We start from the raw sequence: 12328 nt of genomic DNA, 5'->3' as shown, positions 1-12328 counted from the left end.
ACCGCCTGAGGTGGGTAGCTGGGGCTTCAAGAAACAAGACCTTTGCCCAGGCTGCCTGTCTGCCCACCAACTTCGGGACAGCTCCCTGGCACCAGCACCACTGACCAGAAGCCCAGGGCAGAGATGCTGTTCCCTGCCACTCATTGCCTGCACTGATTTCCAAGCTTCAGGTTCAGCAAGGCCAAGGGCACTGGAGTTGCTCAGGCCCCAGCCAGGCCCTGGGCTGCTACTCTCAAACCTAGGGACCAGGGCCGATCAACTTCATGGGCTTATGACTGGAGCAGTCATACTGGGTCCCAGGCTCAGAAGGACCTTGGGTTTGGTTTAATGCTCTGCTATCACTGTTCTTGGTAATTTTAAAACAAGGAGCCCCACATTTTCTTTTTGCACTCGGCCTTGCAAATTATGCAGCTGGTCCCACTAGGGATCTCCTTGTTTGGATTTATTTCCTTAAAGTGGAGACCTCGGAACGTCGAGTTTTGTGGTTTAACCCATGCAGTTAAAGAAAAAACTCATCTTTTATCAGAATAATATGCACTTAGGTTCCATTTAGTGAGTATTTATTGAGTTCCTACTAAGTGCTGGACATTGTGCCAGGAGGGAGAGAGACAGAGACAAAAAAGACATGGGGCCAGCTCTTAAGAAGCTCTGGGTCTAATATGGTAGAGACAATGTTGCCAGTGGAATAGAGATGGGAGTGAAATAGTAGTTACCCTAGCCTAGGGGTCAGGGATGGCTTCTTGGAGGAAGTGGTGGTTATGTGGCGCATGAAGGAATGAGTAGGAGTCAGCCCTATCTAAGGTGGTGGGAGGAAGTATTCCTGGCAAACTTTGCAGTCTGAGCTCAGAGACATACATAACAGGGTGTGGCGACAATGCAAGATTTAAACACTCTATTTAGACACCACCTTCACTTGTAAACACAAACATAAATGAGGATTTATTAAAATAAATAAACGCATCTTACAACACATAAAGACCAATATTTTACATACATAAAATACACATTACCTGGTGGGTTATTTCCACTATTAGATTCGGGAAAACAGCACCAGTTTTACTTTGATTTCCCTGTGACTACAGTTCTAGTAGATGTTTAGACAGCCAGTCGGTCAGCAAATATTTATTGAGCGACTACTTTGTGCCAGGTACTATTTTAAGTGCTGGGAACTCAGCAGTGAACACAGACGAGTGCCTACTGTCAGGAAGCTGACATTCCCTGAGGAGTCAGTACACATTTTGGAATAAATGAAAGGAAAAAAATTAATGCTTTTATTCAGTCAGCAATAAATTTCCGAAGAGGAGTGAGAGGGCCATTTTTGAGTTTTAGTTGAACACAAAGAAATCTCTTTTCTGGGGATTTCCCTGGCGGTCCCCGCTTCCATTGCAGAGGCACGGTTCAATGCCTGGTCGGCGAACTAGGATCCCACATGACGTTGCCTGCGGCCAAAAAAAGGAAAAAAAAAAAAAAAAGAGAGAGAGAGATCTCTTTCCTGTTAAATAGAATTCAAAACGGGCAAGTAGTAGCAACCTCAAACGTGAGTCAGGCATACAGGAACTCAAACAGAGCCTTGGGTATTAAGACTCACAGATATAGATTTATTTGTCTTTGGGTGACACCCGTATATTAAAGTTCAGATGCTCATGCAAGATAAAATTTTATTTATTTATTATGTGTTTATGTGTTTATTTTTGCTTCGCACAGTCATCACCCCCAGCATCCGGCTAAGCAGCTCTCGGCGTGTACATTGCGGTCAGATCCGATTTACACAAATTCGGTTTACGCAGGCCTGGGGCTGGCGGGTCCTGATCTGCCGCTGAGTCTAGCGGGAGCCGGGACGAACCATCTGTGTCCGCGGAGGGGGGTGGCAGGTCAGCTCCGCGCAGAGTCAGGGCCCAGACGGCTGGGATTCGGAAGCAGCCCAGCCTGGGGTCCCTTCACGCAGGGTGGTCGGGAAGGGGTGACTTTGCCAGGTTGCAGCTGGAGCTGGGGGCGGGGGGCGGCGCCTCTCGCAGGCTTCCATCCCTCCCCTCGGCGGTGGACTCGGCTGCAAAACCGGGGGTCCCTATTTCCCGGACCGTTTCCCACCTAGGCCGCGGCTAGGCGGTACAGCCGACCTGGGGGACCCGGGCGGCGGGTGCGGGTAGGACCCGGGGGGGGGGTCAGGCCCGAGGGGGCGGGGGTCGCGGGGTCCCGACATCTCCCGGCCGGACCGCACCCTTGGTCCTACCCGGCGCGCGCGGGGTCGTTCCGGGCAGGCACCCCCGGCCCCTTCACCGACTCTGCACCCCTCATGGCCCTCAGACCTCTCCGGACTGCATTTCCGGCTCCCGGCCTCATGGCAGACAAGAAACTGGTGGTCGTGTTTGGAGCCACAGGTAAGCGAAACCCCAAACGGAGGCCCCGAAGCGCAGGACCCCTCACCAAGGCCAGCCCAGGGCAGGGGTCAGGCCGGTCCGACCCCGCAGAGCCTGGGCGCCCGCCCCTCAGCTCCAGAAGACGTCCCCGGCGTCCTGGAGGGAGCGATGAGATGGCTGGGACCCCTGACTCAGGGTGGGGCCGTGGGGCAGGACCTGGGCGCCGATTCCCTTTGAATTTTTTTAAAAAATTACTTAGCTTTGAGTAACAGGTGATTGCACATAATATCAAAATTAAATCTCCCTCCTACCTCTGTCCCCGAAACCCCATCCATCACTGTTGTCAAGTTTCTTGAGTAGGGCTTCCCTGGTGGCGCAGTGGTTGAGAGTCCGCCTGCTGATGCAGGGGACACGCGTTCGTGCCCCGGTCCGGGAAGATCCCACATGCCGCGGAGCGGCTGGGCCCGTGAGCCATGGCCGCTGAGCCTGCACGCCCCCAACGGGGGCCACGACAGTGAGAGGCCCACGTACCGCAAAAAAAAAAAAAAAAAAAAAAGATACTGTTTATTAAATGGGAGTGTTTTATTTTTACCCCACCTGTTTTTTTCTTTATATATTTTAAAAATATATAACAGCTTTATTGAGGTATAAATCACATACCATACACTTCACGTGTTTAAAGTGTTAAATTCACTGGTTTCTAGTGTATTCACAGAGCTCTGTGACCCTCACCACCATCAGTTTTAGAACATTTCATCACCCCTCGAAAAAACCCATACCCACTAGCCGTCACTCCCCATTTCCCCAGCCCCTGGAAACTGGCAGTCTATTGTCTAAAGATTTGCCCATTCAGGACATTTCATATAAATGAAATCATACAGTACATGGCCTTTTGTGTCTGGCTTCTTTCACTGAGCATCGTTTTCCAGGTTCATCCACATTGTAGCATGAATCTGTACTTCATTCCTTTTTATGGCTGAATAATATTCCATTATATGGATACACCACATTGTGTTTATCCATCATCCATTATGGATATTTGATTTGTTTCTACCTTTTGGTTATTGTGAATAATGCTGCTGTGAACCTTCACATACAAGTTGTGTGGACATATGTTTTTAATTTTCTTGGGATTATACCTAGGAGTGGAATTGCTGGATCATATGGTGACCGTGTTTAGCATTTTGAGGAACTACCAGACTTTTTCAAAGCGACTGTACCACTTTACATTCCCACCAGTACTGTATGAGGGTAGTTGTAGTTCTTCAGTTTGCCTTTTCCACTCCAGGACATGTTGTGGTCACATAAGTCATGCATACAGATCTGCTACATTCTTTTTTTTTTTTTTGTAAATTTATTTTTATTTATTTTTGGCTGCATTGGGTCTTTGTTGCTGAGTGCGAGCCTTCTCTAGTTGCAGCGAGCCGGGGCTACTCTTCGTTGCAGTGCGCAGGCTTCTCATTGCGGTGGCTTCTCTTGTTGTGGAGCATGGACTCTAGGCACACGGGCTTCAGTAGTTGTGGATCGCGGGCTCTAGAGCACAGGCTCAGTAGTTGTGGCGCACAGGTTTAGTTGCTCCGCGGCATGTGGGATCTTCCCGGACCAGGGCTCGAACCCGTGTTCCCTGCACTGGCAGGCAGATTCTTAGCCACTGCGCCACCAGGGAAGCCCTGCCACATTCTTTTTAATCACTTTTGTATGGATTTATCACTTATTTAGCCAGGTTCTTACCAAAGGACATCTAGGTTGTCTATAAACTTCCACTATGGATAATAATACTGCAGCCAATGTTCTTTTCTTTGGTAAGAAGTGAATTTATTTATTTATTTGCAGCCAATGTTCTTATACATATATTTATGGATGATTTTTATTTTCTTCCTTTTGATGATTTTAATAATTTTCTCTTTTTTTTCTTTTTTGGCCGTGCCGCAGAGCTTGTTGGATCTTAGTTCCCCGACCAGGGATCAAACCCAGGCCCTCAACAGTGAGAATGCAGAGCCCTAGCCACTGGACCGCCAGGGAATTCCCCTCAGTCTTTTTTTTTTTTTAAGGTATAGGTGATACTTTATTTCTTAAGCTAAGCGGTGGGCTCATGGGTGTTAGTATCCCTTTTTTGTATGTGCTAAATATTTCATAATAGGGACTTCCCTGGTGGTCCAGTGGCTAAGACTCCATGCTCCCAATGCAGGGGGCCCGGGTTTGATCCCTGGTCAGGGAACTAGATCCCACATGCATGCCGCAACTAAAGAACCTGCATGCCGCAAGTAAGGCCTGGCGCAGCCAAAATAAATAAATAAATATTAAAAAAACATTTCATAATACATTTTAAAATTTTTGTAAAAGGTGTGTGATGACTGCTAAAACATGGATGAACCTTGAAAACATAAGTGAGAGAAGCCAGACACAAAACACCACATATTGTGTGACTCCATTTATGTGAAGTGTCCAAAATAGGCAAATCCATAGAGACAGAGAGTAGATTAGTGGTTGCCAGGGGCTGAAGGGGAGGGGAAAATGGGGAGTGACTGCTGATGGGTATGGACTTTCTTTTTTGGGGCAATGAAAATGTTCTAAAATTGACTGCAATGATGGTTGCACACTCTGAATGTACTAAAAGCTGCTGCACTGTACACTTTAAAAGGGTGAATATGGGCTTCCCTAGTGGCACAGTGGTTAAGAATCCGCCTGCCAATGCAGGGGACACGCGTTCGAGCCCTGGTCCAGGAAAATCCCACATGCTGTGGAGCAACTAAGCCCGTGCGCCACAACTACTGAGCCTGCACCCTAGAGCCTGTGAGCCACAACTACTGAGCCCGTGTGCCACAACTACTGAAGCCCACGCGCCTAGAGCCCGTGCTCTGCAACAAGAGAAGCCACCGCAATGAGAAGCCCTTGCACCGCAACAAAGAGTAGCCCCCACTCGCCGCAACTAGAGAAAGCCTGCGTGTAGCAACGAAGACCCAACACAGCCAAAAATAAATAAATAATTTGTTTTAAAATTGTATTTAAAAAAATAAAATAAAAGTATGAATGTTACGGTATGTGAATTCTATCTCAATGAAGCTGTTAGTTAAAAGATTGTGTGAGGCAAAACAGTGGGAATCACAGGTGAAAAGTACCAGGTGTGTTGCTGTGGTGGAGGATTCCCTGCAAGGCCTCACCCTTGGCAGGCTCCCAGGCTGGTCCCACCCTGCGGGTCTTTCTGACTCTCTGCAGGTGCCCAGGGGGGCTCAGTGGCCCGGACACTCCTGGAAGATGGGACATTCAGGGTCCGAGTGGTGACCCGGGACCCTAGGCAGAGGGCAGCGAAGGAGCTGAGGCTGCAAGGTGCAGAAGTAGTGCAGGGAGACCAGGATGATGAGGCCAGCATGGAGCTGGCCCTGATCGGGGCTCACGCCACCTTCATCGTGACCAACTACTGGGAGAACTGCAGCCAGGAGCAGGAGGTCAAGCAGGTAAGGGCAGGTGGGAGGGCGTGGGGGAAGCCAGGGCAGGAGCAGGCCATCTTCAAAGGCACTCCCAGGTCTCTACTTGCCCTTGCGGGGCAGCTCCGACTTGCCAGAGAGGGGCTGACCCCTGCCTGACCACTGACAGTGCAGGCCTTTCCCCTCCTCTTCTATGCAGTCCTCCTAGACTTTGATGAGGGCAGAAGGTGGCCACTTCCTCATCCGATGACTTCTTTTAGACATCATTCATGTACCATACTGTTCACCCCTTTCTTTTTAAAGCTTTTATTTTATTACTATTTTTAAAGTATTTATTTATTTTTGGCTGCGTCAGGTCTTAGTTGCGGCACGTGGCATCTTTTGTTGCGGCACGTGGGCTTCTCTCTTGTTCTGGTTCACCGGCTCAGTAGTTGAGGCACGGGCTTAGTTGCCCCGCGACATGTGGGATCTTAGTTCCCCAACCAGGCATCAAACCCGCGTCCCCTGCATTGGAAGGCTCATTCTTAACCACTGGATCGCCAGGGAAGTCCCTGTTCCCCCTTTTAAAGTGTACAATTCAGTGGTTTTTAACATATTCACAAAGTTGTGCAGCCATTATCACTACCTAATTCCAGAACATTTCATCACCCCAAAAGAGACACCATACCTAGTAGTGGTCACTCCCTATTCCCCGCTTCCTCAGCCCCAGGCAACCACAATCTACTTTGTGTCATCCAGTGACTTTTTATACTTTCTAAAAAACTCTGTTGACCCATAATTTTCTTAAAATCAAATGTAGGGACTTCCCTGGTGTTGCAGTGGTTAAGAATCTGCCTGCCAATGCAGGGAACGTGGGTTTGATCCCTGGTCCAGGAAGATCCCACATGCCACAGAGCAACTAAGCCCGTGCACCACAACTACTGAGCCTGCGCTCTAGAGCCCGCGAGCACAACTACTGAGCCCGCGTGCCACAATTACTGAAGCCCGTGCGCCTAGAGCCCGTGCTCCGCAACAAGAGGAGCCACCGCAATGAGAAGACTGCGCACCGCAACGAAGAGTAGCCCCCGCTCGCCGCAACTAGAGAAAGCCCACACACAGCAGCGAAGACCCAGTGCGGCCAAAAATAAATAAATAAAAAGTAAACTTTTAAATTGTACAATTTAATGAAATTTGAAAATAAATAAATATACCCATGTAACTACCATTCTAATCAAAATAGAATACATCTCCATCATTCCAAAAAGTCCTCCATGTCCCCTTTCAGATGTTTTCTGTTTCTCTTTATTCTGTTTTCCACCCAGCTTCTCTCTGGTTGGGTGGTTATTGAGCCCAGGTGGGGGGGGGAGGGATGTGAGACGAACATGCATCTTTTTAAAGTCTCTTGGAAGGTGGGGACACTTGCGGTGGGCCTGTCACATAGCAGGCACTCAGGTATTTGTGGGAGGTATGACTGGTGCCACAGCAAAGGCACTGGGCTGAGACCCGTGCCTGTCGGCTTTCAGTCCTGCCTCGTCCACATCTCCCCACCGTTGCGGCTGTGGACGTGACTTCCCTGCACTGGTCTGTCGTTCCTCCTGTGTACAATAAAGGGAGACTGGACCGGACCACTGGTCTCCAAACTTGTTTTTAGTCCTCAGCCTTTCTTCAGTTGCAGTCTTACATGGAAGCCCATCTCAGAGAGTGGACAGAGACAGCTTTTCTGGTTCACGCAGATCTCGTCAACCAGACCTCCTGAGCCATAACAAATGACCCCAAGCCAGGTGGCTTAAAACAACAGGAATTTATTCTCTCCCCATTCTGGAGGCCAGGAGTCCAACAGCAAGGTGTTGGCCCTGCCCTGTCTGGAGGCTCCAAGGGAGGTTCCAATTCTTGCCTCTTCCGGCGCCCAGTGGTACCAGCTCTCCGTGAGGCCACATCACTCTGGGCTCTGCCTCTGTTTACACAAGGCCTCTCCTCTGTGTCTCCTCTTCCATCTCTCATAAGGACACTCATCATTGGGTTGAGGGCCCACGAGGATAATCCAGGATGATCTCAAGTTCCTTAACAAAAATATCTGCAGAAACCTTTTTCCAAATGATGTGACATTCACAGGTTCTGGGGTTTGGGACGTGGACATATCTTTTGGGAGGCCACCATCCAGCGCCCTACACAGCCTTGTGCACGAGGTTGTGTTTCTGTCCCCATTTAACCGACAAGGCCAAAACAGTTAGACCCCTTGTCCTGGATGGCACAGCCAGTGTGCTGCAGAGCTGGTCCGGAACCCAGGTGGTGTGTGTTGTGTGCTTAACTGCTGAGCCATAGCACTTCCCTAGGGGATGGTTGGGGCTCTCCCAGAAAGACGGCCCAGCACAGGGACAAGATGCTCTCTGAGAGCAGGCAGAGGTGGGAAGCCTCTGTGCGCACCCTCCCAGGTGGCACACGGTGGGCTGTGGTCCAGCACACTGGAAGGTGGAACGACCCAGATGATCTAGAGAAGGGGCGCTAAGGCTATGTGGGTGGTGGGAAGCTTATAATCCCGTGGTAGAGCATGTGGCGCCATGTGAGCCGCACACAGAAGAGGGAGCCTTATCAGAGGGCTCTTGGAACCGGGCACAGTGGCCTCTGGGGTGGGAGAGCCAGTGCCATGATAGGGACACACATCCTCCCTCTGAGCTTTGTGGTTTCTCCTTCCCTGCCCACCAGGGAAAGCTGCTGGCCGATCTGGCCAAGCGCCTGGGCCTGCACTACGTGGTCTACAGTGGTCTGGAGAACATCAAGAAGCTGACAGCAGGGAGACTGGCAGCGGGACACTTTGACGGCAAAGGGGAGGTGGAGGAATATTTCCGGGACATTGGTGTCCCCATGACCAGCGTGCGGCTGCCCTGCTATTTCGAGAACCTCCTCTCCTGCTTCCTGCCCCAGAAAGCCCCAGATGGAAAGAGCTACTTGCTGAGTGAGTGCCCTCCCCACTTCCTCGGGCGTCTCCTCTCACTGTGTGGAGCCATGGTGGCCCACTGGGCTTGTCCTCAGAGGGCTCTGGGTCCAAGCTCTGGCTCGCTCACATTAGGCTGTCATTGCGAGCAACGCGTGTGACCATGCTGGGCCTCTGCGTCCTGTTCCGTGAGATGGGCATGACTCGGACTTCCCCGGGGCCATGGGAAAATCTGCCGAGTCTGGGGATGCAGTGCTTTGTCTGTTGGAGAGCTTTACGGAGAGAGTGTGCTTATCGTTACTGCTTCATAAATAAAGAGAGGATTTGGAAGGCAAGGTCCAATTGTAGATTTCCCGAAATAGGAAAGCACTTTCTTCTCAACATCTGTTTGCAAATCTGTAAACAGCTTGGAGGGAACCGTGTACGACCTGTGTCCTGCCGGCGGGGGGCAGTGGGTTAATGCAGGTGGCTCAGCAGGTGGAGCAGGAGGGGTCTGAGCTCTCCCAGCCCCTCACCTCTGCGTGAACGCTGCTCACCCTCGCTTGGGTCCTGCCTGCTGGTGAGCAGTCTCATCCTTGTGTTGGCACACCGGTTTGCAAAGCCATAATCAGAGATTTGCAAAGCCATAATCAGAGATTCACCTGTGTTCCGTCTCTAAGTTGGAACAGGCTCCACCCCCGCAGGCTCCCTGGGCCGTCTGAATGGGCAGCCACAGAAATTTTACAGGGCAGGGTCTGAGCACTCCAGGTGCCTCATCAGCACACAGCTCTGCCTCCATCCCCAAGACCACACCTCGGCAGGTGGAGTCACTCGTTAATTTAACATGTTTATCAGCACCCGTCATGCTGCTCTGGGGTCAGCCCTGGCCTCAGCTGACCGAGCATTCCTGCCGGTGGAGCTCGTGTTTGGAGCACCCCCCACCACAGGTGTCCCTATCAGGGATTTGGGTCTGACGAAGTGTATGGGGGCCTGAACCCTGGGAGCTCCCGTTCTCAGAGGTGCCTATCAAAGCCCCTTCCTCTTCTTCCTCTTGTTCCCGTCTCAGGCCTGAGAGGGGCGGCAGGCCCAGGGTTCTCCCCACCTTGGGAAGGGCACAGCCGGGCTCCCAGGGTTTGGATGGCCTGCCGGGTGGCAGAGCTCGATCGTGTCCCATTTCCTGACTCATTTCTCCTGCTGACACCAGGGGTGTCTGCCTCGTGCCAGGTGCTGGCCTGTGCACACATCCAGTCGACTGGCCGGTGGGGACCGACCCCTCAGAGACGCATGCCAGCACATCCCTCTCTCCCTCCCAGGCTTGCCCATGGGTGACGTGCCCATGGATGGCATGTCTGTGTCCGACCTGGGCCCCATGGTGCTCAGCCTGCTGAAGATGCCCGAAGACTACATCGGCCGGAACATCGGGCTCAGCACCTGCAGGCACACGGTGGAGGAGTACGCTGCCTTGCTTTCCAGGCATACCAGGAAGACTGTGCGAGATGCCAAGGTGGAGGGCCCAGGCTGGGACTTGGCAGCCGCGGTCAGAGGGGCTTTGCGGGTAGAAGGGAAGGGGCATCTAGGGCTGCCCTAGCGCTCTGAGCAACGTAAAGCCAAATTCATTCTCACTGTGAACGTTTATGTCGTGCTGTTCTTAGGAGCCAGGTGTGGCCACGGAGTGAAACTTCTGGTTTTGTCAAGTTGATCAAGTGGCAAGGAAGGGTTCCAGGAAGAGGGGACAGTAGGGGCCAAAGCAAGGAGGGAAAACGCAGGGTGTCTTGGGCTCCTCTCGGGGAGGGGAAGGAGGCCGGAGTAGGCCCCATCCTGGTCCCCCCTTCTTGGCCTGGCACAGGCCCCTCCTACCCTTGCCTACTCTGTCTTCCTGTCCAGACCCCCAGGTGCCTTGTTTCTTGTTTCTCATTATGAAAATCTGGGCTACTCCAAGTCATTAAATGACAAAAACCACCTGTAGAGCGCCCCCAGACCCAAGCAGAGCAACGATGGGGGAGAGGCTATGGCAGGACACATTTCAGGCCAGTCAGACCTTGGACTCAGATCTTGCTCCCAGACCTTAACACCCACCCGTGTGTGACTGGAGGCCCAGCCCCTGAGAGTATCCCCCTCCTCAGGCTGCTGTTGAGGATTGAATGGAACAATTGCTGTAAATGCTCCCTTGGCACAATGACTTCACTAGAAAACATGCACTAAATGGTTGCGTATTACTCTCTAAACAAAGAAAGCCTGAGGCAGTCATGGAGGATTTGGAAGCTGAGGAGTTAAGATTCAGTTTGGGCAGGAAAGGGGAACAACTTTGGTTTTTTGAGCAAGATGTGACGTAAGCTTAGTTCTGATTTGGAAAGGACTGAGAAGTTTTCATATTGTGATCTTGGAAGAACAGGATTTAAATTGCCCTAGAACAGTGGTTTTTGACGTTTCATCTTTATAATAGACTGGTTTTCAGGTGAACTTAGTGGGGACCAGGGTAGGAACTGAGGTGTCAACAGCGTGGTCAGGGTGCTGCAGATGCCGATCGACCCTAAAAGACTCCCCTCTGCTTCCAGATAAGCCCCGAAGACTACGAGAAGCTTGGCTTCCCCGGCGCCCAGGACCTGGCCAACATGTTCCGTTTCTATGCCCTGAAACCCGACCGCAACATCGAACTGAGCCTGAGGCTCAACCCCAAGGCCAGGACGCTGGACCAGTGGCTAGAGCAGCACAAAGGGGACTTTGCAGGACTGTGACCCTGCCCACCTCTCAACCCCATCTGGGGGGACGGGAGGTACAGTCACAGTGATCCTTTTTTGTGTTACAAGAAAGTTTATTTTTTAAATAAAGGCCATTGTTCTCACAGATGGCTTCCAAAAGAAAAGTGCTTTGTTTCAGGGACTGGGGTTGGGGTGGCATCTGCCTGAGGACATGAAAGTTCCAACAGGAAGCATAAAGTGGTGGGGGACCCAGTCAAGTGGGGGGGCTGAGGACCCCACTCCCACCCCCGCCAGCCAGGAGCAACGTTAGACACCCCTGCACACACGCCATTCCTCTCCAGAACGTGAGTGCAGCCACCCACGTGTTCCTTCTTTGAGTTTTAGGGCAGGAAGACCGGCCCCTTCTCCCTCTCTCTTTTCCTGCCTCCTGGGCCCCCAGGTGCAGAGGCCTCGAGATGTGGGTGATCGCAAAACAGGCTGGAAAGAAACCCTTGAAGGAACGTGGCAGTTCTGTGGACCCCAGGTCATATAAGACTTGGACACTGCTGAGAAAAGGTGATGCCGCCCGCAGCAAAGGCTGGGAAGGGAAACCAGGGAAATAACCACCCAGCCCTGCTTGGCGGGTTGAGCTCCCCAGGCATTTGGACGGTTTCCCTCTCCTGCTCGCTTTAGAGAAGAGAAATGAAGGCCCAGAGGACACAGCCGGCGGGCTAACCAGTGTCTCCGTGGACTTGTGAAACCTCCACCAGCATCTGTACGACCCTGCCTCAGCCTCAGGACCCGCAGAGGCATTGAAAGGGGAGCAGGGCAGCCAAACTCATTCGATCCGTTCATTAACTGAGTCATTGAAAAAGCACTTCTTTGACAACCTACCAGTGTAAGCTGGGCCCTAAATACAATGTTCACCAGAAAAGTATGCGCCCTGCCTTGAGCCTGGTTTAGCAGGAGAGCCAGATA

At 51.6% G+C, this 12328-nt stretch overlaps 1 protein-coding gene across 3 annotated transcripts; it reads left to right on the top strand.

Annotated features, from left to right (window-relative positions):
- Positions 1-1789: 1789 nt before the first annotated feature.
- NMRAL1 (NmrA like redox sensor 1) lies at positions 1790-11518 on the top strand. 3 transcript variants are annotated; one of them, XM_079719892.1, is made up of 6 exons: positions 1790-1871; positions 2305-2378; positions 5574-5812; positions 8465-8714; positions 9986-10176; positions 11228-11518. In XM_079719892.1, exons 2-6 carry the CDS (start codon positions 2339-2341, stop codon positions 11405-11407), a joined length of 900 nt encoding a protein of 299 aa, XP_079576018.1. In that variant the 5' UTR covers positions 1790-1871; positions 2305-2338; the 3' UTR covers positions 11408-11518. The 3 variants fall into 3 exon arrangements, with proteins under 3 accessions (XP_079576018.1, XP_079576017.1, XP_079576016.1); XM_079719891.1 differs by lacking the exon at positions 1790-1871 and adding an exon at positions 2056-2106; XM_079719890.1 differs by lacking the exon at positions 1790-1871 and having other exon boundaries at positions 2218-2378.
- Positions 11519-12328: the final 810 nt, after the last annotated feature.

Source organism: Hyperoodon ampullatus (assembly GCF_949752795.1).
Source record: "Hyperoodon ampullatus genome assembly, chromosome: 14".
Taxonomy (NCBI): Eukaryota; Metazoa; Chordata; class Mammalia; order Artiodactyla; family Ziphiidae; genus Hyperoodon; species Hyperoodon ampullatus.
The sequence above is the reverse complement of the archived record's forward strand: the minus strand, read 5'-3'. Positions and strand labels throughout refer to the sequence as shown.